The 26,320-nt window shown below is 37.8% G+C and overlaps 1 protein-coding gene and 1 long non-coding RNA gene across 2 annotated transcripts in view; one reads left to right on the top strand and one right to left on the bottom strand.

The window, feature by feature from the left end:
• Window positions 1–24,550, bottom strand: part of tbx15 (T-box transcription factor 15) — a 48,375-nt gene extending 23,825 nt beyond the window's left edge. The window contains exons 1-3 of the mRNA XM_037790556.1: window positions 23,874–24,550; window positions 10,921–11,128; window positions 6,897–6,998 (exon numbers count right to left, since the gene is read on the bottom strand). Of these exons, the coding sequence (XP_037646484.1) occupies window positions 6,897–6,998; window positions 10,921–11,128; window positions 23,874–24,063 (500 nt within the window). The 5' untranslated portion in view covers window positions 24,064–24,550. The remainder of the gene's footprint in view (window positions 1–6,896; window positions 6,999–10,920; window positions 11,129–23,873) is intronic.
• Window positions 24,551–24,776: 226 nt separating this feature from the next.
• LOC119499958 lies at window positions 24,777–25,869 on the top strand. Its single transcript, XR_005209493.1, has 2 exons — window positions 24,777–24,877; window positions 25,771–25,869. It is a non-coding gene; the product is annotated as an uncharacterized LOC119499958 (long non-coding RNA).
• The last annotated feature ends 451 nt before the right edge of the window (window positions 25,870–26,320 follow it).

Raw genomic sequence — 26,320 nt, 5'->3', positions numbered from 1 at the left:
TGTATTAAGGCTTGGTCCTGACCGCGGCGGCCCGGGTTCGAATCCGGCCTGTGGCCCTTTCCGCATCCACTCTCTCTCTCCCCCCTTTCAAGACTCTATCCACTGTCCTGTCATAAAAATGGAAAAATGCCCCCAAAAAAAAAAAAAAAAATAACTTTAAATAGTACAGGGAACTAGCTAAGGGCATATTTTGAGATGGAACGGATCAGAATGAAACAAAAACATATGATTGGTTGACGTTTCATCGCGTCATTGGAGCGCTGAAAAAAGTTGAGACCAGCTCAACTTTATTTGTTGCGCGTCACGCCCGTCACACAGCGACAAGAGTCGGGCGTCAGTTTGTAGCTTGATGTCGCCGACATCCATTGAAAATGACTTGTAGCCTGATGCTGTGTTGCTCATAATGTGACCACAGCTTTATTGAGAAATATACACTATAGATCCTTCTAAAGAGGTTCTGAATGTTGGACTAGTTAGAAAACCAATTGACTGAGTTAATCAGAGGTTTCCTTCAGACTTTGGACACCAGGAACATCTGCAAAGGATCTCTGTTTAACAACGTAATGTCTAATGAACTCTACAACCACAGTATTTTCTAGTTTGTTATATAATATACAATGTGGTCATCACAGGAATCCAGTTTTCACCAGACAGACCTCCACTACTGAAGTCTTAAGATGTCTTATTGTTTTGCTATTTGTGCAAATAAAGACTCAAACTTTGTGTTCTGCATTCCTCACATGTTAGTAAGAGACGTCTTATTCCTTAAAGTCCAACTTCCTGTCGCTCTTTTATTTGTGTCATGCTTCAGACTTTATTTCAAAACAACCTGGAAATGAGAAACACACACTTCCTGTCTGTCAGGAAGAAGCGACCACACGGCAAGTGTTAAGTTAGAGGAACTGGCGAGTTACGTCAAGTCAAGTCCGTTTTATCTATAAAGCCCAAAATATCACAACGCTGCCTCAAAGGAGGGGTTTACAATCCGTACTTAAACCTTTGATTCGGAAAAGGAAAATAAGTGCTGCTACTAAAGTTCAAATATAAAGATGTAAAATAGTGTCTTTGAAATGTGAGGCAATGAACTACAACATCTTAACTAGCTGTTTGTTTTTACTTTATCTAATACCAAGCACACACAGCTCTGACTTTTGACCTTAATACACACACACACACACACACACACACATGTGTATACACCCACAAAGGGTGCCAGGCGTTTCTGTAATTTCCTGTTTGGAGCGCTGTTTAGGGTTACGCTCGGCGTCGCAGGGAAAGTGTTAAAGAACGAGGAAACTTTAGCCCCCAAACAGGACTGGAAATCTGATTAGTCCCCCACCACCCCCCGCTTTCATCTTTCATAAATCTGCCATCTGGCAACGGCACCATCAATAAAGACTGGACTTTATGTGACACTCTTACTGGACAGATGGGGGGGTGACGGGAGGAGGAGGAGGAGGAGGAGGAGGAGGAGGGTCCTTCCCCTTCTCAACCAACACCAAAACCACACAGCTGACAAAACCAAACGGCAACGCAACTCTAATTCCCTCTTTCTTCCTTTCTTTCTCCGGGATAAACACACACGCACACACACACACACACACACACACACTCAAAGCAAAAACAGGTTGTCAGTGTGTGTGTGTGTGTGTGTGTGTGTGTGTGTGCACTCATCACACATATTACACACTAACACAGACAGGCATGCACATAAAAACACACACATTTACACAGTTGCCAAACCCCAGCTGTATATTGGGTTACTGTACTGACAGAGTAAATATTGCTATTGAATTACCAGTCGGGGCCGGCTGGTGTGTGTGTTCTGGGTTCGTAAGAGAAGACCAACAGATTTCTGTGTGTGTGTGTGTGTGTGTGTGTGTGTTTTTGGATTCTTATGAGGACCAAATGTCCTCACACACAAAGATTTTGCCGGTCAGACAGTTTCAGACTAGGATTAGTGTTTACAGGATTAAGGTTAGAATAAGGTTCAAATTGGTTTAGAGCAGGGGTCAGCAACCTGCGGCTCCGGAGCCACATGCGTCTCTTTAGCTCCTCTCCAGTGGAAATGAATAACTGTTTTTTTTGTTTACATTTTCAATTTCATTTATCATTGTTGTAGGTCTATGGTACGATGGTACGACGGAGGATTAGGGCCACATTGAGGAAAAATAATAAATCTGAGATTTCGAGAATGAGGTCGTAATATTACGAGAATAAAGTCATAATATTATAATGTAGTAATTTTACGCGTTATTTTCTTTTCTTCCTCGTAAAGTTCTGACTTTATTCTCGTAATATTATGACTTTTTTCCTCGTAAAGTTATGACTTTATTACCTCCGCCAAGGCCAAAGGCCTAGGAAGGAGGTTATGTTTTCACAGGCGTTGGTGTGTTGGTTTGTCCGTTACCAGGATTACTCCAAAAGTCCGTGATGGATTTGAATGACATTTTTTGGAGGGGTGGAGTTCGGCACAATGAACAATATATTAGATTTTGGTGGCGATCCGGATTCAGGAATTTTGTTAAGGATTCCGATCAGCCTGAACATTAAGAGTGCAGAGCGCAGTGTAACTGATGACGCGTTGATGACTGACGATTTAGGTGAGTTTCATTTTGTTTCTGTCCAGTTTGAATGAAGTGTTTTACGCTGCTCCGCTACGTACAGCTGATCTCAACATAAACAAAATGACACGTGGATGATGGTGCAAGCTTAACGGAGAGGGGGGGGGCAATCGTATTCGGGCACCTTCACGGAGGTCTGCGCTCTCCGAGTGTCATTCTAGTTTATGTATGTATTTTACTTAGTTTACGTACTTATCCATGATGTTTTTCCTAAACCTAACTAAATGGTTTTGTTGCCTCAACCTTACTGTGAATGTTACGGTAGTTTTGTTGCGTGGCGTACAAATAACGTAATGTCGTGTCATTTACACGTCTTCCCATGAGATCGGGGATTAGGGTTTAGGTTACAGCAAAGATGATTTAAGTTTAATAAACTGGTTATTAAGATCAGATTTAAGTTATTAGGATTAAGGTTAGGTTAGAAATAGGTGAATGACTGCATTGTCCTCACATGTATAAAAACATTATCTCTTTAGGATGTGCTTCATATTGTGTGTGCATCTTCTTCTATTTCTGGACTAATAAGGACCAAATGTCCTCACAAAGGTAGATAAAAACGTTCAATGTGACATCATTTTTCCAGTCCTCACTTCTACATGAAGTTTAGAACTTGAGTTCATTAGATTAATGTTAGAAGTACATAACTTTACATGCCAACATAAATGCTTGTAGATGAGTTTGTGTGTGTTTTGAATGTGCGTGGGTACCTGGATGTGTGTGTGTGTGTGTGTGTGTGTGTGTGTGTGTGTTGAACGACAACCCGCTCTGACACACAGCTGAAGGAATGAGGTATGTTTGAATGTTTGAGGAGCCAGTCGGCCCCCACGTTCAGTTCGGAGCAAACCGAACGACTGTCCACATAAAAGCGCCGTAATATATGGAGATTTAATGAGCGCGGTACCAATGAGACGTTCCTAAAGAGGGGCAGCGAGCCCAAGTAAAGCTCGTCCATTCCAATAAAGACCGTATTTCCAGACCCCAACCCCCCCGCCCCACAGGCCTGTGAGACACACCAGTGACAGCTCCCGGCTCAGTTTGCAAAGGACTGCGGTAAATTCCCCGGCCAGGAAGAAAATCCTATTTGATTTAACAAGATCTTCTGGCCTCTGAACGTCCTCCATGATGTCTTGGTTCGCTGGTGGGAGAGCGGGGAGAGGCGGCAGGGCAGAACGCCGGCTACGCTCCGCTGGAAAACTTTACATTAATAAACAACGATGTGAAATGAAGGTGGCTCAAACTCAAACGCACAGAAGTCACTCCATTTATGTTCAGTGCTTATTTTCTACCATTTTTGTTGTTGTCAGAACTAAATGTGACTCGACGTGAGGGGGAAGAGCTCCTTCTCTGTTTCTTTCTGAGATGACAGGGTTGTGTTTTGCTCAGAGAGAGTGGATGTATATCTGCGGCTTGCTCGGCCTTTAATCACATATTAACCTTCACACAGCGATGCATGAAAACAGAACTAACTCCCTGTGAACATGTTTAAAGTCATTGAACTTTCTGCTTTGAAATGTGCTCACCAGCTGCAAAGAAACACTGCTGGTACACTTGATGCACAACTGAGAACACACAACACAACTGGACCTGTTACACAACGGTGTTTAAAGATGGGTCTCCATGTTACGGTGAATTATTGTCAGGGTTTCTAGGTCAGGTGTGACTGAGCTGCATTGCAGGTTTCAATTTAGAATTTTGATTGTTAGACAAACCTTTTTTGCATTTGCATGAAATGAAGTATCTTACATTTGAATTTAATCAAATGTAAGATAATAATAAAACAGTATTTTTCTTATTGGCTTCTTCCTGTGTGCCATCGAGCTCCATTGTCGTCCAAAAACGATTGAAATCACATCAGTGAGCCAAAAGTTCCTTCAAAGATGGGCACCGTAGTTTATTTTCAAACCCAAACACACCGCCCTGGTGTCTAAGAGCACCAAATATGTATTATTCTGCCACCGAAAATAGTCCCCTACAAATGCAAAGTTTATTCCTGTTTGAGTTACGTTACGTAAATTAAAAATAAATATAAAAAATAAACAAATATATATTTGTGAGCCGCTTTTAAAGATTTACATTCTCAGTAGGAACGACTTAAGACAAGCTGAGGGAAGTCGGAACGTATACGGACTAAACTCTTGATCGTTCTCCAGTACAGCCGCAGACTTGTACGTGCACACGCTCCTACTACCACTGAGAGCTCCTTTGTTTGGTTGTATTTGACTAAACAACATAAAAAGAAGAAGAAAACAGTGTGCGTGACAGCTTAAGGACCAAGGATGGGGAATATAGAACATACATTCTGTCCACAACAGTGCAAATCTAAGGTTGCACGTCGTGGACTGTGCTCGCTACAAACGCAACGACTGCCCGTGTGCTAGAAAAGTAACTGGGTGCTTGTTTTGTGCATCTACAGCGGTTGCCTGGACTCTCGTAAAAGACTTGGGTAAATGACCCTTGCGGCCACACAGCAGCGGAAACCATTGGCGATTTCAGACTCTTTTCCTCAAGCACACAAAAAATTCATCAAATTCAAAAAGAAAATTGCTAACGATCCCGGCCAACTGTCTTTAAGAGGTTGTATCGGGCTCAGTCTTAAAGCTGAAGTGAAGATACTGGTATCATATGAAACTAGAAAACCTGATGAATCCATTGGTACCAACCATGCATGCTAGCTTGTCGCAAAGGAGGCTAAATAACGCTTCAAATTTCGGCTAAATTTTGGCGAGGAAAAACTGGCATGGTGATTTTCAAAGGTGTCCCCTGACCTCTGACCTCAAGACATTTCCACCATAACTTGATGCAGAAAAGGCAGAAATTGGTGCAAAAATATTTCCAAAATCCAAGAAATGAAATGTTTGATGCTCAAAATTTCCTGGAATGAACCCGACGCCCTCGAGTGTACACATGTCACATTCTCATTAGGGGCTGAACCCCCGTAAAGGTCCGATCCTAGAATCGCCCCCGGTGGAAACCATGAATTGGCTTTAACTCATTGTTGTTTTTTTGTGGAATTAAAGAAAATATCGTACATTGCCAGCTGTGTTCTGCTGCACTGTTGCATGACTGTCTAAATGCTGTTTCGGAGGCTATTTTTGCAGTAATTTGAATTTCAACCAAACCGTCTCCTGGCAGCTTTGACAGAAAAACGGCAGCGACAGCTTTTAGCAGCCAAACTGTATTTTAACGATAATGAGGCAGCTCTGGGTTATTTGCCACATTATCACATCATCATCACACAGTAACAGCCTGTATCTGCATCCGCCTCTAAAACCACTGTAGGTAAACTTCCTCATTTCTGTTATAACACCTGAAGAGGTGATATTGAGCCTTAAAGGTGACCCTATAAAGTCGACAGCAGCAGGTAAACGTGCAGCAGTTTTCTTTCCATCTCGACCTCATTTTTCCCCGTTTCCGTCATTAAACGTGAACGTTGAGAGTGATCCTATTTGCAGCCTCTGGCTCTGCTGCTGCTGCTCGGGCCGCCGGGATGATGAATACATTTCAATCTCCTCTCGCTGGCTCCGACTTCTGGGACCAGCACTGTGGGCCAGGATATCAGTCTTATGACATATCCAGAGAGATCCATCACGCACACAAGGCTTCCTCCAGCACATGCTCACTTTAATCACTCTCGCGTCACTTCGCCGATGCAGATGATGGCGAGTAACCGCTCTCTCTCTGCGTTGCCAAGAAGAAGACAGGAACTCGTAGCACTTATGAGAAATCTGAAAAGATGAGGCTCGGTCCAAATCCTGTTACGTTGGACTCTAACATGAGAAATGGCACCGAGACGAGAAAAAATCCAACTGGGTCAAAATGTTTATGCTCCGTCTGACGTTTGAGAATCATCCAGGAAAATGCAGTTGTGTGCTCTGCAGCTGTAGCAGCTCATGCAGATATGACCGTGCGTGTGCATATATTACGTACAGCTGTGCGTTCATTAAAATTTCTGCAGAGTGAAAGCTGCTCTTTTGTCGCTGGTGTGTGTGCAAAATACAATTACTCAGCGTTTTCGCAGCGGTTTAGTTCTCGTCATGGCTGAGGAGCATCTGAAACAGCATTTAGAGCATCATGGGACATTAAACTTCCCAATAAAACCCAAAAAGAGTGAAATCATTTGGGTTTAGCAGCAGTTTGGTAGAGAGACTCTGGGGAGTAAAATGGCAAGGAACATAAATAAATAAAATGTGTAAAGACAATTAAATGTAATGTGTTCTGGACGTCTGACATGTCGGCACAGACATTCGCTCCCATTCAGCGTGAGGACGGTACCTGTATCTCTTGTTGTCCACCGGCACGATGTCCATGGCGATGTAATACTGCTGATGAGGGTCAAGACCGGCGACCTTCACTCTCATGGCAGGAAACATCCTCCTGAAGGAGACAAAGCAACATGCAGAGATTAATCTCATGGGAGGGATACTCGTTTCTGTCTCTTTCCTTCTGTTACAAAATGAAGAAAAGAGATGAACACTTACAAAAATTCCTTAAAATCCCCATCAGTGAAACCAGACTGATGAGCTCAGCAGATGTTATACAGCAGTCTGACCCACAACACATATCCAGTGGTAAAGAAACTACATTTAGAGACTTAAAAAACACATACAGACAAAATCAAATCACATAAAAATTCTGATTTCATGTCTGTTTTCTGCAGCGGTGGTCGAGGAGGAACCTGAGGTAGACGTCTACTGAAACTTAGTTCACTTCAATTCAGTTTATTTTTATATACTGTAGCGTTGAATCATAACAGATGTTATCTCAAGAAACTTTTCGCATAGAACAGGTCTAGACTGTACTCTATAATTTACAGATATCGTCCATGAACATGCACTCGGTGCAACAGTGGCACTTAGTTACATTTTGTTATTTAAGTAAGCGTTTCCCTTCTTGTCACAATAAGAGTTTTGATGAAAACCGACACAAAAAATGCTGAGAAACACCAGAAAAACATGATATTAAAGATCCCAAAAGAATTTCCTGATAAACAAAGAACATAACAAGTGTTACAACTTGATGAAAAACAGGAGCACCTTCATGTATGTCCCTGGAATAACTGGACGTAGCCTATTTTGTACACTTCTATAGTCTTAGTTACGTAAAAGAACAACACAAGAGAAATGTAGAAAGATATTACACCTGCACACAAAGAGATTTGTTAGATTAGAACATAATCTATGAATTATTATGCTGTAAATTAAAAAATTAAGATATTATTTGTTGGACTATGGAGCTTTTTGTAAATAAATAAATTGCATCATGATAATTTAAATTAATTAATCTGAAAATGTTGAACAGAAGTCTCTCTTTGCTCCGTCGGTCTTTAACCATAGAAATGAACATTAACATTTATTTAACTCCTCCACAGGATGTAAACAAACAGAGATGTTTGTGAGTCAAATAGCTAGAAGACACATTTATAGACAGCTCATTAAAAGGATCTTGGTATGTAAATTATCACATTACGGCAATTTGATCTTGTGATTATTGGCTTATTTTCTACACGTTTTATTATTTTTATTGTTTTATGGTCTTATTTTTTTATATTTTTTATTCTTATGAATCATTTTGTGATCTCTTTCTGAAAGGTGTTATACTAAATAAAACTTACTTACTTTGTTATTCATTTTTAAGTGCATTTTTAAAGATATTCTGCATGTTGTTTTGCAGGCGGTTTCACACTAACTGGTCCTGATTGGCTCCTTTAAAACGTAACGTCTGCAGCTTTCAGTCAATCAGAGTTCAGTATTTTAAGGACAAATAGTCTTGAAATGTATTAAATAAAATCTAACAAATCCCATTTATTCCAACATCATTATGCTGAATCTGAGCAGATCTCTGTCTGATTTATGGATTTATATAAAAATATATAACATGTTAAAATGCTCTTTTCATGACTTCATGCTTGTGAACGTTTCCATCATTTTCATTATTTTAGTGGAGAAAAACACTTTGTTCCATATTGTGACCTCTGACCTTTTGCACTCCAGGAAACGACTCTGTGGTTAAAGTCTTTATTTTATATTTTTAAAACTGTCAAACTGGGATTGTTATTCATATATAAATGTTTTTTTATTGAAATATTTTTAGCAAGCAGCTCCTCCCATCAGCTGCAGCTTACAGCTCAGACAGAACTCCACGGAAACCCTGCACCTATATTAACAGTCTGGGGACATTTCAACTTAATTTTACACTTCAAACGCTCCGTTTTTTCCCCGTTTCATTTAACGGTCGTAAATCCGAGCCTGCCTAATGAGAACAGAGGGCTGTTTTCTTGCTTCCCTTCTCTTCTCTTCTGGATTTATGAGCTTATTATGAGCAGGCCGTGAAATGCGTACTGCGACGGGTCGTGTCCACCTCCAACTCCGCCTCAGCGCAAAGACGATTGTTGCTTCTATTTATGAGCTGATTACCAATTTAAAGCCAATTCATAAAAACAGACGAGAGAGGAGTCTGGAACGACGGTTATTTCAACCTGGAAAAAATAAAATAAAAGTCTGGTTTCTAACTAACAGGTGGACCAAAAACACACATATCCACCACACCTATTTTATATATTTAAAAAATAAATACAACTCTCCAGTTAAACAGAAAAATAAACAAGTATTCTGGGTTTTTCCAGCTTTTTACGTTTCTGGAACAGCTCTTGGATAAATAAACTCGACTGATTTATACAAGATCACATGTTATGTTTTAGCCATTTTGCAAGAATAAATATTCCAAACATAAAACGCACGTAATTAACCGGAACAAAGTACAACTGAACTGTTTTGAGGGGGAAAGAAAATTGGAAAAATACATAAAATAAATTAATAAAAAATTAAATAAAGAGAAATAGACTTTTCATCCTTATTAAATACAAAATAAACACGGATAAAAAAGTCCCAACACTCTGCTAGAATAATGACACTTTTCATCCAATAAACATTTTTCGTACAAAAACAAACTTTTTGTTTGTGTTTATTAGCTTAATCTTTAAAGACTCGACACGTTAATAATAATAATAATAATAAAGACCTTGTTAAAGCTGAAGCAGCATTAAACCTAATGTCAGTCAGTGAGGAGAAGGAGGGAAATGTTGGTGGAAATGTGCGACGCTGAAATGTTTTGACATAAAATATAATATAACTTTTTCTCATCAAATTTTCAAAATACTATACTTTAACTTTTTTTCAAGATTTTTTTTGATATATTATACAATGAAGTTTTTTCATGAAAAAAACCCTAACCCTAAGCGGAGCAGACTGCGGGGAGAAAGGTCCTTCCTGCAGGATCCGACAGGTCAAGTCGTGCGCTTGCTCCGGGTTTGCACTGCTGGCCCGAGAGAGCGAGAAAAACACGGAGCATGTTACAGCGAGATTAATTAGAACCAGCTCTCCACGATTCTCCGACATCAGGAGGAACCTGCCGCGTCACGAAGGCCCTGAACACAACAGAGAGAGGCCTGCATGTGCAACACATTAACACCCTCCAAACAGAGCGCAGAGGTGTGTGTGCGTGTGTGTGTGTGTGTGTGTGTGTGTGTGTGTGTGCGCGCGGCTCTAACTGAACTGTGGGTTCGTGGGTCGGTGCGTTTGTAGATTTTTAGGTCTAAACGGGTGATAAATCTTCATCATAATCACTCTAAATTAAAGGTCCCATATTATAAAAAAAGTGAGATTTTCATGTTTGTTTTTCTATTATAAAGCAGGCTTAAGTCCTATATAAATACTGTGAAAGTATTGAAACACTCAATCCACAGGTAAATACACACACAGCCCGTATTCAGAAACTCGGCATTTGAAACAAGCGTCAGAATTTCTGTCCATTGGTGATGTCACAAATATACAATATTCAGACCCTTGACACAATTTTAAATGTAAACATTCTAAATTTGTCCCAGTTTATTCCTGATTGCAGTGTATGTGAATGTCACCAGCAGACAGGAAGTACACATGTGGCTAATCTGTTGCCTAGCAACGCAATTCTGTTGCAATTCCATCAAAATGCGCTAAAACGGAGCGTTTCAGACTGAGGGTAAATACAGGTATATTCGAGCCAACAGTATGAGGAAAATAAAGTTTTTTTTTAACATTACAGCATGTAAACATGTTTTAGTAGAAACACAAAATACAAGTATGAACCTGAAAATGAGCATAATATGGGACCTTTAAATAAGGAACTCACTTTTCACAAACAGACTGTGCGTAAAAGTTTGCCTTTTACGCACAGTCTGTGTGCGCCATGAGGCCGCCGCAGAGCTGCACGTATAGACCTTCTGGGCAGCTGAGTGTGCGTGTGAGTGTGCATGGCCTACCTGCCCGCCTTGGTGATGATCATCTCCGTGCCGATGTCATGGAAGCGCTTCCACAGGTCCGCGCACTGCAGCTCCACCTGGATCTCCTCCATGGAGGCCGGAGGCGAAGGCTCGCAGGGCACCGGGGCCAGCTCTGCAGGTGAGCCGAAGGAGCACGACGTCCTTTCGGCCAGACCCTCTCCGTCCGAGCCGGGACTCGCCTCCGAGTCTGAAGGGGGGAAAGAAAATAAGATAAGATAAGATGAACCTTTTTTAATCCCTGGAGGGAAATTCAGGTGTCATCAGCAAACAGAGTGAAACACAGGAGAGGTAAAGGTATACAAAAAATTATAAAAACAATAATAGAGATATAAAAGATACAGAGTGAATGGGTGAACATAGTGTGTACAGTCCGTCAATAAATAAATGTAGTATGTACATTATGTGCAGTCTATAAAGTGATATATAGGATGTATAGTGTAAAGTAAGTGTAAAGTGCGCCAGTGGCTAGAGTCCAAGATGGTTGCAGATAGTGCATGTTTAAATGCAGATAGTGCATGTTTAAAGGCAGATAGTGCATGTTTAAAGGTAGATAGTGCATGTTTAAAGTTCTTAAAGTCCTAATAGTTCTCATATGGGGGTCAGCCTTGGAAAATGAGGAAGATGATGAGAAGGCAGCTCTGTGAAACAGTGGAATTAATACGCTTTAAGGCTTTACGCAGGAAACTTGGCACGCTGGTGCAGAAACTCTATAGCGGTTCTCTCTCTCCGCTGAATCCAAATCACCTGCTGCCGTCTGCAGCAGCTTGGAGGGAAGCGGCCCAGTTTTGGCTCGCTGTGCTGGGCTGATGTCAAAAGCAGAATAAATGTTGCGTAAAGCCTTTTGAAATGCGATGGAGAAAAATATTAAATTGGGCCACACAATGAAGCATTCCGATGGGAGGCATTCGGCTAATGAAGTTTCCCCTCAAGGCTCCTCCTGGACCGACTTTAACAGACTGACCAGTCAGAGTCCTCAACACCGAGCTGATAGAAACCCATCCAGACCTACAGGAACGCTTTCCACCCGAACTCACAGACACCAACCAGGATGACCTCCTTTACATTTACATTCACTATACTTCAAAAAAGTGCCTGAACTGGACCAACAAAAGTGCCAGTACCCAAATTCAGCAGATGCATGACATGATCACCGCATATATTTATATCTTGATAATATCTTTGCATTTAATTACCTACATTAGGCCTACACACGATATATATCTCCACAGTTTGTCCATAAATGTATTTTTGGTTAACTTTTTTTATGTAGCTATTAAATCAAATTGTACACAAATATAATATTTAATATAAGCTACAATACAAAACAACTTAAAATATGATGTATTGGCCTATAGTTTGGATAATGAGGAGACATTTTCAGCCTGTTTCCTCAGCATTTAGACGCAGGTGTACATAGCAGAAGTAAGGGTACCCATGTGGACAAAAATCAGAAGTACCAGAACTTGGTAGTACCGGCTCATTTCAGGCACTGGTTTTAAAACAACTGCCCAACTACCAAGCAGGTAACAGGGTGGACAAAATAACACCTGACAATCATCCAAAACTCTGCATGACCTGCTGTTTCACCATGTTCAGTTTGTAGTGATGGTTTTTATTTTGTCCATTACATCACGGTTGGAAATTAGCACCATGCTGGTAAAATATGCAAGTGGCTGCTAGATTTGTTTCACTCACCAGCCAAAAACACAATCTACTGAGTGGCAGGTGGACAAAAAAGTTAATTTCCAACACTGCACCACATACATTTATCTTTAAATCTAAAAACTGAACTATTTATTTAAAGTGAAACAGGAAATTAAAACACCAGATTCCCTTTTTACCAATTAATAACAACACTTTAAAACATCCCTTAAAGATAAATTCCTCAACCAAGAATTATTCTTACTTAACTCCAACCTTTAAATGTTACTTAACACATGTGTGATGTTATTTAAATATATATATATGTATATATAATGGAAACCTTATGATATCAAAATGCATCATAGTTTTTCCAGCTGGGACGTTCAAATCCTCAACACCTCAAATCTGCACTTTACCCAGATAAAACTCCCCTAAAAACCACCACATAATACGTCTTATTTCACTTTTCTCAGAAATAGTTTATATCCTACCCCACCACCACCACCCCCACCCCCCAAAATATAAAATCTAATAATGTATTATTTATTGGGAGCTCTGACACGAGGACTTGGCAGACTGAGGGCACACAAATATGGTTATGCAAATGCAGAGCTGCTGAGAGACTGGACAGAGTCCCAGGCGAAAACCGCCGCAGCGTAGGGCCGAGCCAACGCCGCTGGAAACAAGAGCACGGAGAGGAGTGATGGAGATAGGAAGAGAGGAGGAGGAGGGAGGAAGAGGAGGAGGAGGAGGAGGGGTGTGTGGACCACAGACACACAGAGAGAGAGACTTTCCATCATCTTCTTTGGGAAATCCTTCCAGTATCGCTGCAGCCAGCGAGGACTGTCACACATGATTACTTTCCCCTTCTTCTGCTTTAACTGTTCCCACACATGCAGATATACAGTCAGTCAGTCAGTCAGTTAGTCAGTCAGTCAGCTAACCCCTCCTCCCCCCTCCTCGCTCTCTATAAAAACACTTATTACTGCTAGTGTTACAGGAAGAGGACAGGAAGGACGGCTCACATCCAAACAACAAAACTATCAGCCTGCTCTGCTGTAATGGAATCTTCACATGGGGCCAATAAGACTTAATTTGAGACGGACACAAGAGATCATCTGACAGTTCTGGGGATTCATTCACACACACAGTATACTGTGTATATATATATATAATGTGTGTGTGCAGCATTAAGCAGAGTTTCTGGACGGTCATCCTGGTGTGAGCTACAGAGACCTTTTAAACTAGATTGCAAATTTTAGATTAAGGATTATTTGAGCACTGAATGATAATTCTTTGGTTGATGTAATTTGATGTTTGTTTTTAAGTCTGTTGTCTCTTTTATGTGAAATGTTTTATGTTGGTTTTAATAGTTTGCTGTTTTGTTTTTAAGTCTGTTATTTTAATGTGTGAAACTTCTAAAGGTGCCACTTTGGACAGGACTTCCTTGCAAATGAGATTCAAAACAGGATTATTTGGGCACTGAATGACAACTCTTTGGTTGATATAACTTGTTTGTTTCTTGTTGTTTTTTGCTTTTTGCTGTTTTGTTTTTTAAGTCTGTTCTTTGTGTTTTTATGTGGTGCTTGTGTGAAACTTCTAAGCTGCCATCTTCGACATGACCCCCTTACAAATGAGATTCAAAATGTCAATGGGATTATCCTGGCTAAAAGTGCAACCCTCTTTTAGGAGAGTCGGTGAAAGTGCTTTTAAAGTTTCTGGACCTTCATCTTGGTGAGAGCTACAGAAACACTTTAAACTAGATCATTTTATTAACATGCACAATTTTAAAAACAGGATTAATGAGCACTGAATTATTATTCTTTGGTTGATGTAACTTGTTGTTTTGAGTTTGTGTGAAATTTTTTATGTTTTCATATTGTTTTTCACTTTTTGCTGTTTTTTGTTTTCGTTTTTACTGCAAAATCCTGTTTTTTGTTTTTATTATTATTATTATTATTATTATTATTATTATTATTATTGTTATTGTTATTGTTATTATTATTATTATTATTATTATTATTATTATTATTATTGTTATTGTTATTGTTATTATTATTATTATTATTATTATTATTATTACTCTACCCTGTGAGCTACCACAGCGCTCCTGTTTTTTGTTTTTAAGTCTGTTATTTGTGTTGTTATGTGTGGAATTTCTAGAATTAAATCTTGACCAGCACCCCCTTACAAATGAGAATCACATTTTCAATAGGATTATCCAGGCTAAATAAGGGTTAAATAAAAACAAATAAAAAGTTGGACTAAAGGTTGGTTGGTGAAACTGCTTCTAAAGTTTCTGGACCATCAGCTTGGTGAGAGCTACAGAGACACTTTAAACTAGATCATTTTATAAAAATGCAAACTTTTAAAAACAGGATTATTTGAGCACTGAATGATAACACTTTGGTTGATGTAACTTGATTTGTTTTAAGTCTGTTGTCTCATTCATGTGAAATGTTTTAATATTGTTTTTCACTGTTTTGTTTTAAAGTCTGTAATTTGGCTAAATAAGGGTTAAATAAAAACATAAAAAGTTGGATTAAAAGTGCAACCCTGTTTTAGGAGAGTTGGTGAAAGTGCTTTTAAAGTTTCTGGACCTTCATCCTGTATGAGCTACAGAGATGCTTTAAATTAGATCATTTTATTAACATGCATAGTGTAAAAACAGGATTAAGGACTATTTGAACACCGAATGAATATCTGTTGTCTCCAGTTGTTTATGTGGAATGTTTTATGTTTGTTATTAAGTCTGTTATTTGTGTTTTTATGTGGTGCTTGTGTAAAACTTTAAAGATGCCATCTTGGCCATGAAACTCAAATAAAGGTTGAATAAAGAAAGTTGGACTAAAAGTGTAACCCTGTTTTCTGCCTCTGTTTAGACTGTTTTTGTTTATTCACAAGTTTTACAGAACATTTGATGTTTTATAAATCATGTTTTCCGTGAGCTTTAGACCTTTCTAACCTTGACCATATAAACATTTTAAAATGAGCCCCTTTCTATTTCCTGTTCCACTGTTTGTTAATGCGGTAGCTGACAGAAAGTAAACATGGACCAAAGCTGTTGCCGTAGCAACAGCATGACAATGAAAAGGTCTATAAAACTGTGAGCTGCACTGATGAGGCAACAAGGTTCAGATTATCTCAAACTGACTCCCAACAAAGTCTTAAACTGCTGTATCATGTTGGCAAAATCAGACTTATATATATATATATATATATATATATATATATGTTTTGATTTGCAAAGACATTTTTATTTCTCATTGATGTTCAATAATTGTGAATAACTTATCATTTAAAGGCCTAAAATGAGTCTCCTCTACCAGAACAAGGCGTAGAATCTACAGGAATGTCATTAGTCTGCAGATTTGGAGTCTTATAATTACCGTCGGTCTGTCCTCCTCCAAAAACATTCTTAGTCGACTAACACTCAACGATTCTGTCGACTAATCGATTAGGTGATTTAAAACAGAGTTTCTCCACAAAGAATCACACAAAAGCACCACTTTAAATCTGGTGTTTACCACAGATGTGCTCATACGTTTCTTGAAAAATGTAAAAGAAGGTTTGCACACCGTAGCTCCCTGTGAGTGCAATTTATTGGCACATCTTAATTAGTAACCTTTAGAGCAGATGCTCTTCTTGCTCTTAAAGGGAGCTACAGTGTGCGGTACATTTTTCATTGCTGTCTTCTATCGGTCCAGCATCGGCCTACTACGGCTTTGAATGTGTGTGACCACTTCAGAGGTGACTTCACAAGTCATTCAGCATGAAAAAAAGCATAATAAACTACTAATCGACTAAAGAAATCTTAGTCGACTGAGATTAAAACGACCGATTACTCGACTAATCTGCTAAAAGGAGGCAAGAGGGGAAGCTACTTATAATCTAAATGTTTTTTTCTGCTTTGACAGGAACAAGATTCAACACTAACATTTAAAAAGAAAGTGTGAAATCCCTGGCATCGAATCTGAAATCTGCTTTTAATATTTGCAACAAACACGGCCTGAAAAGCCACATTGAGCATTCCCTCGTTTATCTACTGGAGGCATCTAAAAGCTGCATGTTTAGAGGGAACAGACGCATTCCTCACACAGCTACAGCTAGAAGGCAGCAAAGCCTCCGTACATGCAGAGGAGGGAGTTCGCCGGGGCCAAGCGGGAGCCTGTCGACGACTACGCCCGGACCCCCCCCTGTCATCGGGCTGAAGGGCCCGTCGTTCCGTCACTCACCAGCACACACACAGACACACATACATACATATATATACGGGTCTAAAGCAAGAGCTGCACAAACAAACACACCAAACATCAGGCCTGAAGAAATACTTTTACACTTCTTTCTGTTTGGAAGTTGCAGTTTGTTTTGTTTAAAGCTGAATTAACAACAACTGACAAAAATGTGCCCACTCAGCAGAACGCTGCCCTGACATCAGCTGTGGTTAGCCTCCACACACACACACACACACACACACACACACACACACTCAGTATACACACAGAGTCAGACTGGGGGCCTGTATGTTGCGGTTGGGGGCAGCCAGGCGTCATTAAAACGAGGCTAACATCCATAGACGGCCACTAATTGGTCTGAATTTAATCAAGTCGGTGCTGTACGTCAAACTGGCCTCTGTGGCACAGCTCACATGCAGTCAGACATCAGCTCCAGGAGGACTGAAGTTTGCTTAATGCACATATATATATACATTAAATGGAAATATTACAGAGAGAAGTTTTAATGAAGTTACAAAGAGGATTTTAATCAGATAGAAATGTTTATTTCTGATGTAGTGCTCCTCTGATGAATTAAACTAGTATTATATTAAGTTGGAACTATTTTTAATTTAAGATCAAATATCAATTTAATAGATTATTATAGTTCTTTATTTGTACATTATCTTGTAAGAAGATGGTTTTAATGTTTGCAGATGAATGTGAGTCCTCTTTATCATTAGGTTTAGACATGCACTTGTAATTGTTTTTATTACGTTTGCAGACAGAACTACTTCTCTCTACATACTACATTCCACCTCTGTATATATATATATATATATTTTAGTAGTTTTTACATACTACATTCCTGTTTACTCCTCTGTATGTATATATATTTTAGTACTTCTCATTATTACATACTACATTCCTGTCTACACCTCTGTGTACATATATTACCTCTCATCATGCGTATACATACTACATCCTGTTTACATTCACTTTTCACATCTGGAATACTGTCGTCAACAAAATTACAAATATACAAATTTACATTACTATTTTATATTTAAACCCTATATTTCGATTGCACTATGTTATGCCTTAGATTATCATTTTGCTTTTACTTTTACTGTGTGTTTACCCCTTTTATATATATACATATTTTTATGAGCATTGTTGAAGGGACCTGAGACCAAAGATTTCATTACTGACTGTGGCAATATAAAAAGTATCTTGTCTTGGATTTGAGTATTTGAATATGTGTAAGCACCAACATACATTCAATGAAGCTTCACAAGCAGAATCTGCATGTGATACTGTTATAAAGTGCATGTTTTCATACTTTACAGATTCTTAAGGAGGAATTTGAAAAGTTTTAAGAGGTTAACACATTAGAGAGTGAAGTTGTACTCAACATTTATAGTGAAATGCTCCTTTCTGAAGGAAGATGTTGTATTTAATGAAGTTGCAGCAGATTTGTGAAGTGGACAGAAGCAATCTGTCAACCATGAAATCACTGAGTAACTCCAATCCACTCAGACAGAGCACCTGTTTTCCACACTGATGGAGCAGTAAAAACTTCATGTACGCATCTCTTTATCTCTTTCATCCGCCTGCAGACTGAGAAATGACTCCGTGTATTTGTGTTTGTATAAAATTATGCAGTAATAATGAGGGGTTTTCATTCAGGGATGAGGATACAGGATTCAAGAAGTTGCAAATCGCTCAGAATAAGGCAGCTCATTGTTGTTGATACAGAACTAAGGTCAATGAAATGCATAACAGTCTATCATGGTTAAAAGTAAAAGACAGATTTACTGCATCGTTGCTTAATTTCATTAGAAAATTCAAGAAAATAGCAAAAATCTATTAAAAATATTATTGAAAAACATCTCCTAGCTGAACAGCTCTCTGTGTCTGCTGATATTTAGCTAACATCAAATCATAAAAGGTTTAATGTTGGAGAAATACAAAGTCCCCGGTAATATTTATGGTAAAATAAGTTCTGTTTTGTATGTTTTGTAATTTGACATAATATGCTATGGTCCAACCACTAATGAATCATATTTGCATCTATACTCTGTGAATAGTATTAACTTGAACCTATAGGTCCTGTGTTGTGTGTTAGGTTGTGTCTTGAATATTGTTGTGTTTTGATGCTGTGGTCATTGTTGGTAAAGATTGTAATGTGATTATGTACTGAAATGTAGCCTAGAACAGTTCAAAGTGATTTAAGTGGACTCTAGGAAGAATAGCTGGGCTTCAGACACAGCTAATGGAGATCTGAATAAAAGATAAAGATAAAGATAGAGGTGTTTGTAGTGAGTTGGTTCTGTGCGTAATCTGTGCGTAAAAGCGAAAAGTGACACCTTGTAAATCACATAGCTTGGGTCAGGCCTTTCATAGTGAAATATTAAGTTATACTAGATGTAGTTCGACTTGTTAATTAATGTATTAAATGTTAAATATGATGGAGATGCGGTTGATTTTGTGAGCTGAACTGTTGAGCCTCAGTGGTCTCAGTCCACCTCTTGTCTTTGAGGCTAATAAACGTGTTATACGAGCAGCCGGCTTCCAGCCTCGCCTGGAGCTGAGTAAAAATAAAATCACTCCGTTAAGGATTCCTCTAAACCACATAATCTGACCACAGAGACTCGCTGTTCTCGGTCACCGACGCAGCCAAAGAGGAGGCTTTAGGACCCGAGCAGGACCTGCTGAACCTGCCAGGAACCCAACTGCTAATGAGTGGAACCAGGAGGACGAGGAACCAGAGGAACTGAGTAATTCATTGAGCCACAAATCCTAAAAGTCTCCGGGACAAAACCTGGGAGAAGGCTAACAGAAAAACTTCTCTGAAGATTAGAAAAAATGACTGCAGGGTCGTTTAATGATGTCTAACATTTAATTTTGTAATTTGGATTATCCTTGAGGTTTTAGAACAAACAAGCTGTTTGTCATCAGCAACACACTCACCTCCATCACTAACTCAACTGTAGACAATTTCATATCAACAAGAGACTGTTCCTTTAATAATATTTTTAATTTATATTGTAACTATTTATTCTATTCTACTTTTAGCGTACTTTTAGCTTATTTATTTATAAATAATTAGCTTATTATTATTTGTTAATTACTTTATAGTTTTCACCAATTGTTTTTGCACTGAACTTCTGAGTGGTGGATGCAAGAGACACAATTTCGTTTTTTTGTGGAGCATAAAAATAACAAATAAAGGAATCTTGAATCTTGAACAACAATCTTCCAACGAGAGGATAAATCTCCCTCCTCTGGGTAAACATTTAATTCACTTCTATTTTTCCTCATTTTTAAAGTTATTCATTTCAATCAGGAGCAAAGAGGATCCGTGCGTAAAGGAGGTCAGACTGAGACTCTCTGAGCAGCAGGTAGAAGAGGTAAAGCTTCATTTCTCTACATTCCTACAGGAGATTTAATAAGCTGTGATAAAATATAAGATAATGTGATTTTGTATATTTAAATACAAATGAAATATTCTTATGAAATGTGTTTATTATCGGGCCTCATTTGGATCCTCACGATGGTTCGTTTAGAATGTTCGAAACATTCTAAATTCTAAATTCTAAATTCTAAAATGTTGCAGACAGACGGAACTTCAACACAGTTTGAGCTGAAATACACTGAGTTTTCAAACTAAATGCGTTTTTTCAGCTGTGACACAAGAAGGACACGCAGACAGTTTAGAATCTGTTTGATTTAAACATGAAGCTTGAAGTCTCGACTCAAAGCGAAGCGAAGCGTCTGAGAGGTTAACAGTCACTGAAGACGCAGCAGCTTTATCATCTTTAACCACTCTGAGATTTAACTAGTTTAAAAATGAAACAGACAGCAGACAGAATTCCATTACACCTGTAATTAATTAATTATTATTAACAACAAAATGGAGTATAAATACAGTAAATGGTAATATATCATATGCAAAAAAATCAGCTAACGTTTAAATTGAGTTATTAAAAACGTGCCCAAAAATATAAATTATTTTTCTTACATAAAAACTGTAGTTGTTGCAAAAAAAAAAGGCCTCATCGTAAATATAAATATTCTTGATTTCTACAATTCGTATTTTCTTTTACTACATTTCAATAAATAATTGCTGTTTTTCTTGTTAATTGTATTCAATTGTATGTGATAGTTTTTACACATGCCCGTATATTTCCACTGCAGAGTTTAATTTCTGCACATTTTATGCAAAACAAAACAACAAAACATTTTTTTTTAACTTTCAAGATGTTTAAAATGTTCCTGTATTGTGTTGTTAATTGTTAATTGTTAATTGTTAATTGTATTCGACGAGCCTCTACAATTGACCCTCGGGGACAAATAAAGTGAAACTGATTTACACATTTTCCACTAAAGATCAAGTCTTTATTTTCCACCTTAAAGTTCCTCTGAACGCTCTCACACCTTACTGGATGCTGTGCGTGTGGCGCAAGAAGAGCGACTTTAGTGCAAAAGTTACTGACAGTTGTGCAGCAGGGATGTTATTTCTGAGCAGCGCACATTAGAATTCAAAATGTGTGATATGTGTTTGTCAAGGAGCGAAACAGTTCGTTTACTTCATGCAACAAGTCGAGAGGCCTCCTGCAGACCTGCAGACCTGCAGACCAAACTGAAACACAACTTTACTTTTATTCTGCAAGCTAAGTTGAAACTGGGAAATCTGATTACTTTTGATGAATTTAAAACATTAATGATAGACCTAGAAGCAGAGTCAATCGGGAGCTGTCTGTGCTTCAAACACTTGATTTTAATGTGTTTTGTATGATATTATGCTATGTGTTTATTTTGCATTTGTTTTATGTTGTGGCGTCTGAAACTTTAATGTATGTTTAAATGCTGCTGTCTCGGCCATGCAGGTCTCTCTAATGCAAAAGAGATTCTTAATCTCAATGAGTACTACCTGGTTAAATAAAGGTTAAATAAAAAATAATAAATACTGATGATAATTAAGGGATTTGAATTATGCATATATTGCATGAGTCATATTCCTGATAGACTCTCTATACAGGCCTGCAGAATGTCTCCTGCAGCAGAGTGGACTACAGATGTGAATTAGCTTTAACGCTATAATCTGGTAATCTGGTGCATCAAATGGTGACATTTATGTTTTAAACTGTACATGGTCCCTTTTAAATAAAATAAAATAATAATAACCACTGAGCTCAAACTGGTCTCCACGTTCACACAGGCGCTGCGTGGAGCTCCAACATCAAACCTCTGCTGCTGCTCAACTGCAATTTGCAAAGAATTAAACGCTGAAAGGAAATACGAGGTTCTTGTAATTGAGTTTTTCCATTTTAATGCTATACTTTCTACTTCTACTCCACTACATCTCAGAGGTAAATATTGTACTTTTTTAACTCCACTAAGCTACATTTATATACAGATCATTTATACAGGTTACAGTTTAGTTAGTATGCATTGCTATATACATAAAAGACTCCGTTTACATTACATCTATTTTTATATTTTATACTTCTAGTGTAACACTTCTGTTTATATTTTTTTATTGCATCTACTTTACCTGTTTTATTTGTCTTATTATAACCGTGTGTGTTTTACCTGTTATATGTTTTATCTGCCTCGTTTAGTCTTGTCAAGTATTTGTTTTAAAGCACTGACCAGAAGTGGACACTGTGAATCTCCTTCTATTTAATACGATGACAATAAAGCTTTCTATTCTATTCTATTCTATTCTAATCTATTCTATTCCACATCCCTGCGCGATAATAACTTCTCTTTTGTGTATAAGATAAACAAATAAATAAATGATCTTTCAGGACCTTGAAGGCTGCAGAATGAAACTCTGTCAACAAGTCTATTATAGCCTTTTTCCTAACAAGTGCCTTTAATTGTATTTAGTGTGACTATTCCTATGTCTGTAACCTGCTAAGTCTATTCATCTATAGGCAAAAAATAATGTTTATTAAAATGATTGTAAAATATACAACCTAAATAGTGCATTAAAAACAAATCAGTAAGATAATGTAAAAGAAAAGGTGAAAAACAGCTATATAATGTATCTTTAAACAGTAAATTAACTGTAAAATACTATGAAATTAATAAAAAAAAATTATTTTTCATTAAACAGTACAAAGCTGTAAATTTCAGCAACAGTATAATAATGTTAATTTTACAGTAATATAAAGGCAACCTTGCTGCCAGTTCTTTACTGTTATTTTTACTGTAAAATTCTTAACAGTATACGCTCACCTGTAGGCCCATAAAATAATATTTTTTCCATTCTAATAATAAAAACACTGATGTATGTGTTTACTAAACCCTAATATAAAATGCAACATAGATTACAAATATTTTTCAATATTTGACCTTTTTTCCATTCTAATAATAATAAAAACACTGATGAGTGTTTTCCAGGGAAAACTATTTGGGGTTATAATATGGTGAAAGTTTAAATACACAATAAATACTACACTAAATGTGTACTTGTGTTTATATGTGTATCCACATTATGACAAAATATATGGTGACAATGTTTTATTTTTTTTGTAATATAAAATGCAACATTACAAATTATTTTCAATATTTGACCTTTTTCCATTCTAATAATAATAAAAACACTGATGTATGTGTTTACTGTTTGAATGCATTTAAACACTAAATCATTGCTCCTTTTCGTGTTGCACGTAGCTCAAACTGGTCTCCACGTTCAGGCAGAGCGCGTGGAGCTCCTACAGCTAAACGTGTCGTGTCCTTTCTGGCTTTTTTTTTTAAACCCCTTAAATGAAGCTATGTGAGAGTAGTTCAGAAATATTGTACTTTTTAACTCCACTATAGGCTTCATTTATATACAGCTTAGGTACAGTTTAGTTAGTATGCATTGCTATAGATAAAAGACTCCTTAACTTCTCTTTTGTGCATAAGATAAAAAAACAAACTGCTCTTTCAGGACCTTGAAGGCTGCATAATGAAACTCTCTGGCTCAGCTGCAAAGTGGAGCCATGATGTTTTGACTCTCTAAAGGAGCTCGGAGACATGTTGTTGTTTAGCTGTGTGGGTGCATGTCTGAGCACTGACCCGGGTCCATGTCCAGACAGTGGTCCGGTGCGTCCTCTCCGTCCTCTCCGAGACTCTCCATGGACAGCTCCAGCTGCTTGTCCTCCCAGCCGCGCAGCTTCCTCTTCTTGTTGGAGCCGATCAGAGCTTCCACGGAGAACGCGTGGGCTCGAGAGCTCAGAGCTGCTGCAGATCTCCTCCTCTCACTCATTGCTCTCTGATCCACCCAAAAGGGAGGAGGACGCAGTGAAGAACCAGAACCAGCTCCGGTCTCCTGTCTCCGGTCCGGTCCAACGACAGTGGAGCAAAACAAGCAACAAAAAAGCACACGTCAGAGAATTCACCAAGTGTCCAAAGTAGTAAATCCCAAAACTGTGACTAGAAACGCGTCAAACTGCTGCAGGCAGACTGAGCAGACTGAGCAGACCGAGCAGACTGAGCCATCCTGAGATCTGGAGTCCTGGAGGATTGAGAGTTTTTCTTCCTCTCCGCGTCTTTCTGTTGCTCTTTCTGTCCCCCTGAACGTCTCTCTGATTGATACTCACTTCTGGAGGAGTTTTTTCTCTCCTGCTCGCTGTCAAAACCCCGAACAACCAATGAGAAGGGAGGAGACACAGCGAGACAAAGTGTTCCGTCCAATCAGAGAGGAGAGAGACGCGCGTAAAACTGGAAGAGGAACCAGAGATCCGGACTGCATGAACTCCATAATGGAGCCTATATACGATAATACACAATATGTCCTATACATTTAAGATGCATTTTCACACCTGTAATTAATTCATTATTATTAACAACAAAACGGAGTTCTAAATTCTACATTCTAAATTCTAAATTCTAAATTCTAAAATCGAATTCTAAAATGCTGCAGACAGACGAAACTTCAACATAGTTTGTGAGCTGAATTACACTGACTTTTCAAACTAAATGAGTTTTTTTCAGCTGTGACACAAGAAGGACACGCAGACAGTTTAGAATCTGTTTGATTTAAACATGAAGCTCAACATGAAGGTTAACAGTCTCTTCAGGTCTGAGACTGAAGGCGCAGCAGCTTTTATCCTCTTTAAACATTCTGACATCTAACTGGTTTAAACATGAAACAGACAGCAGACATAATTTCATTACACCTGTAATTAATTAATTAATTCATTATTATTAACAACAAAATGGAATATAAATACAGTAAATGGTAATATATCATATTCTAAAAAAAATTCCGCTAACGTTTAAATTGAGGCATTAAAAACGTGCCCAAAAATATATATATATATTAATTTCTTACATAAAAAACTGTAGTTGTTGGGGGGAAAAAAGGCCTCATCGTATCATAGTTGTTATGAATATATTAAATAAATATAAATATTTCTATAATTAGTATTTTCTTTTACTACATTTCAATAAAATAATATCCGTTTCTCTAGTAAAATTGTATTTATTTTTATGTGATATGTTGTTCGCTGTAAAACCAGCACATCCAATGAGAAGTGAGGACAAAGTGTTCCGTCCAATAGTTGTGTTAAGGGTTGGTTTATATCTGCTTTTTAACTCCGGGTGGATTTGTGGGTTGTAAATAAACTTGGGATGCTGTTCATATATTTAATTTGGGATGTAAATAAATCTGGGATAGTTTATATATCATATTATATTATATTATCATTCTATGATATATGAATTATTAGAGGAGAAGTGAGGGAAATATAAGTTTTACTTCTACCTTTTCTCCTTTTTGGACACTATTGCTCTTGTTTTGTTTGTTATTATTTTGTATCTGTTTTTATTTATTTTATGTTCGAAATAAAGTCATTCATTCATTCAATCATTATCTGCTTTACGCGCACATTTCCCTGCAAACAGAACAATGAAATACTTTCAGTTTCATATTTACTGACCTCACCATCCAGCCTGATGTCTCCTCTCTCAGATCTCACACAGGAACCGGTTCAACTCTTCTGCTCGGCTGATTTCAGGTCGGTAACAGAAAATATTACACATAATAAAACTGGTTTGTTTACATTTTAAATTTAGGCCCTGTCATCTGTTTATTCTATTAATTAATCAAGTGAATAATAATTTATAGTATTTCATTTTTACGCAAACACATTGAAGCCAAATCCCCATTTCCATTCCAATAATGACGCAGAATAAAATAACCTTTCACTTCTTTATTGAACCCAAAAAGGACAATTATTCCATTAATTAATAACCAATTAAACTATCTAAAAAAGAACAGGAGATACATCATTGAGTTTAATATTGTGTTGGGAAATTAAAAACAATATATTTTGACTGATCTAGTGAAAGAAATCGTATTTATAATAGCAAGTAAATATACAAGTCTTGAAATTTAAATACTAAATATTTAAATAGAATAATGATAATAATCTGAATATTATAAATCAATTATATTTAGCCCAATATGACAAATCACAAATTTTCCTCAAGGGGCTTTTAGGCTAATAATAACAACACTT

The sequence above is a fragment of the Sebastes umbrosus genome, chromosome 13 (assembly GCF_015220745.1).
Source record: "Sebastes umbrosus isolate fSebUmb1 chromosome 13, fSebUmb1.pri, whole genome shotgun sequence".
In the NCBI taxonomy this organism is placed as follows: domain Eukaryota; kingdom Metazoa; phylum Chordata; class Actinopteri; order Perciformes; family Sebastidae; genus Sebastes; species Sebastes umbrosus.
This window is presented reverse-complemented; position numbering and strand designations above follow the sequence as displayed.